Source organism: Cephus cinctus, unplaced genomic scaffold (assembly GCF_000341935.2).
Source record: "Cephus cinctus unplaced genomic scaffold, Ccin1 Ccin1_scaffold0468, whole genome shotgun sequence".
NCBI classification, from domain to species: Eukaryota; Metazoa; Arthropoda; class Insecta; order Hymenoptera; family Cephidae; genus Cephus; species Cephus cinctus.
Genome location: NW_014333144.1, coordinates 180,052 through 182,359, shown reverse-complemented (window position 1 = coordinate 182,359; position 2,308 = coordinate 180,052). Strand labels below are relative to the sequence as shown.

Sequence of the window (2,308 nt, the reverse complement as noted above, 5' to 3'; positions counted from 1 at the left end):
TTAAATCACCATTAAGTCATAATTAAATACGGGAAGCAGTAGTAACATAAAAAAGTAGCGAAAACGTTATAGGAAATATTGAAAATATAATTAAAATGATGGGCCAGTGCTAGATCATATAATAGGAAAACATGTAGTGACTTATGTACTTGGCCTCAATAATATGATATCAATACTTTTTGTTAGAGGAATTCACATTAATCCTGTACTTGGCGTAGTTTTTTACACGTAAGTGTTTTTTGGGGGATTCATTTAATACATGAATACATTAGTCTACAAATATTTTATTATATTACATCGTATACATGCAATAAATTGGTACATGAATCAGTGAACGTTAAACCGTTTAAATGACGCATAAATAATATTCAGACGGATAAAGAAGGCATTACGAAAAATTACCAACAACAAAATTACACTTATAAATCTTGGACATAAAATGATAGGAGATAAAAATGAAATATAAAAATGAGATTTTTTTTCATTGCTGTCAATTTTTCTCTTACATCTTCATGAGAGTCCGTGTCGCAACAAGTAAGGCTGCTCACTTCTATCAACTATGGATTATGACATGCGAAAAACACGTATTGGGCGCGTTGGCAACGATTCAGCTTCGTAATTGTAACCTCAGTGAAGTTAGCCGGGCAATTTTAACTTTTTAACTTTTTATCATGCCAAATCGATTGGTGGTCGTTTGGTGGTCATTGGTGGCCTAATAAAAACATTTGGTGGTCGGTCATTTTTTTATAATCAAATAATCAAAATTTGACCGTGAAGTTAGCTGAATTTTTTTTTTTCAACGAGTTAAGTTTTTCAAGTGCTCAGTCGATGCGTAATCGTTTGGTGGTAACGAATATCATAATTAAAATGTTTGATGGTTGTTAGTTTTCGTAAAAAATTAAAAAAACGATTGCAGTGTCCAGCTTGACTGGACATGGGTGTAGGAACACACATTTACGGTCGATAAATATTTTCCCTTCGAAAGAATTAATCAATGCAAGAACGCTAGTCGATCATTGGTAGTCTAATTAAAACATTTAGTGGTCATCAATTAATGCACGAGGTATGAATACCCCTGTATCCATTTCTCAGCCAATCACAGCAATAATTACATACCACTTCTGGCCGTCACAACAAACCCCCACCACTGTCCCCTGTGAGTCACGGAGCGCGCAGCGCTGCGACCGCCCCCCCCCCTTCCGCACTATGGCGTCGCCCCTCGCCAATGTGGTCGGCTCTCCCCACCGCCAACCTGTGTTGTTGCTCCCCCCACCATGCGGACCTGGTCCTAAGGCCCCGAAACTCAGTAGCAGCGGCGTTGCATGCCTTCAGGGGCCTATCACGGTCGGTAATTATACATTGACCGCCGGTCGGTAACTTTTTAATTATCCTAAGGAGATAAGTGTACCCGTGGTAAAATAGAACACCGTATTTTGTAAGACACATTATGTATATTATAAAGCTGTAGCGCGTGATACATTTTCGATTATTACCGTATTGTTGACGCGAATCTGCTTTAAGTCGTAAAAACTTATCCTGATTAATTGGTAAGGCCTGGTCCCCGATTCTGCCCGTTTCCCAAGCCGCATGACATTCTTCGAACAATGATGTAATCAGGGTTCAGATCGCCTCTGAAGAATGTTTTTATCTTGGCGAAGTGAAAATCCCTGCAGGTGTACGGCGGCGTCGAATAACAACGTACAGCGGAATACGCTTAATGCTTTATAAATTATTGAGAAGATATGGGGAGATGGAGGTGCAGGAAACAAAAAAAAACAGTTTTTTTAAATAAAAATATATTATACACATTTTGCAAGAAACATCAAGCGTACAGTTTTTTTATTACAAAAAAAAGGCCCTATTTATAGCTGTTCTGGTCCTCCATGGTGCTCCGCACGAAGGAAAGGTACTCGTGATTATACAGGGACAGCAGCTCCAACAATAATTGATTAAGTGCCGGTGACCACAGGCCTTTCTTCTCCAGAACCAACCGAAGATCACCCAATATGTTGTCCCTGGAGGAGGTGTCATCTCCGCGACGGTCGAGTTCCGCAATCAGCGTGTCCTTACAGTTGTTAGCACTATGGGTAATCTCGCGTAGACTGGTTATTTGAAAGGTTACGCAGCGCAGGACCCTCTGGAGATTGAGGTAGGACACCCTCTTCATGAAAACCGTAGGTGTGTATGTCCTAGCTCTTTTAATACCCAAGCCATCGTTGTCCGTAGACACCGGCATTGCCGGTTTGATAATAATTGCCCGCTCACCGTAAGAGTACGTGAAGGCGAGCTCATGAGTGGGCATGAGAAT

General features: G+C 40.5%; 1 protein-coding gene across 2 annotated transcripts in view; it reads right to left on the bottom strand.

The window, feature by feature from the left end:
• Positions 1 to 1,810: 1,810 nt before the first annotated feature.
• LOC112494401 overlaps positions 1,811 to 2,308 on the bottom strand; it is a 1,912-nt gene continuing 1,414 nt past the window's right edge. The window contains exon 2 of one of the 2 annotated variants that reach the window (XM_025085359.1): positions 1,811 to 2,205. In XM_025085359.1, the coding sequence (XP_024941127.1) occupies positions 1,859 to 2,205 (347 nt within the window). In that variant the 3' untranslated portion in view covers positions 1,811 to 1,858. The other variant, XM_025085358.1, reaches the window with a different exon arrangement.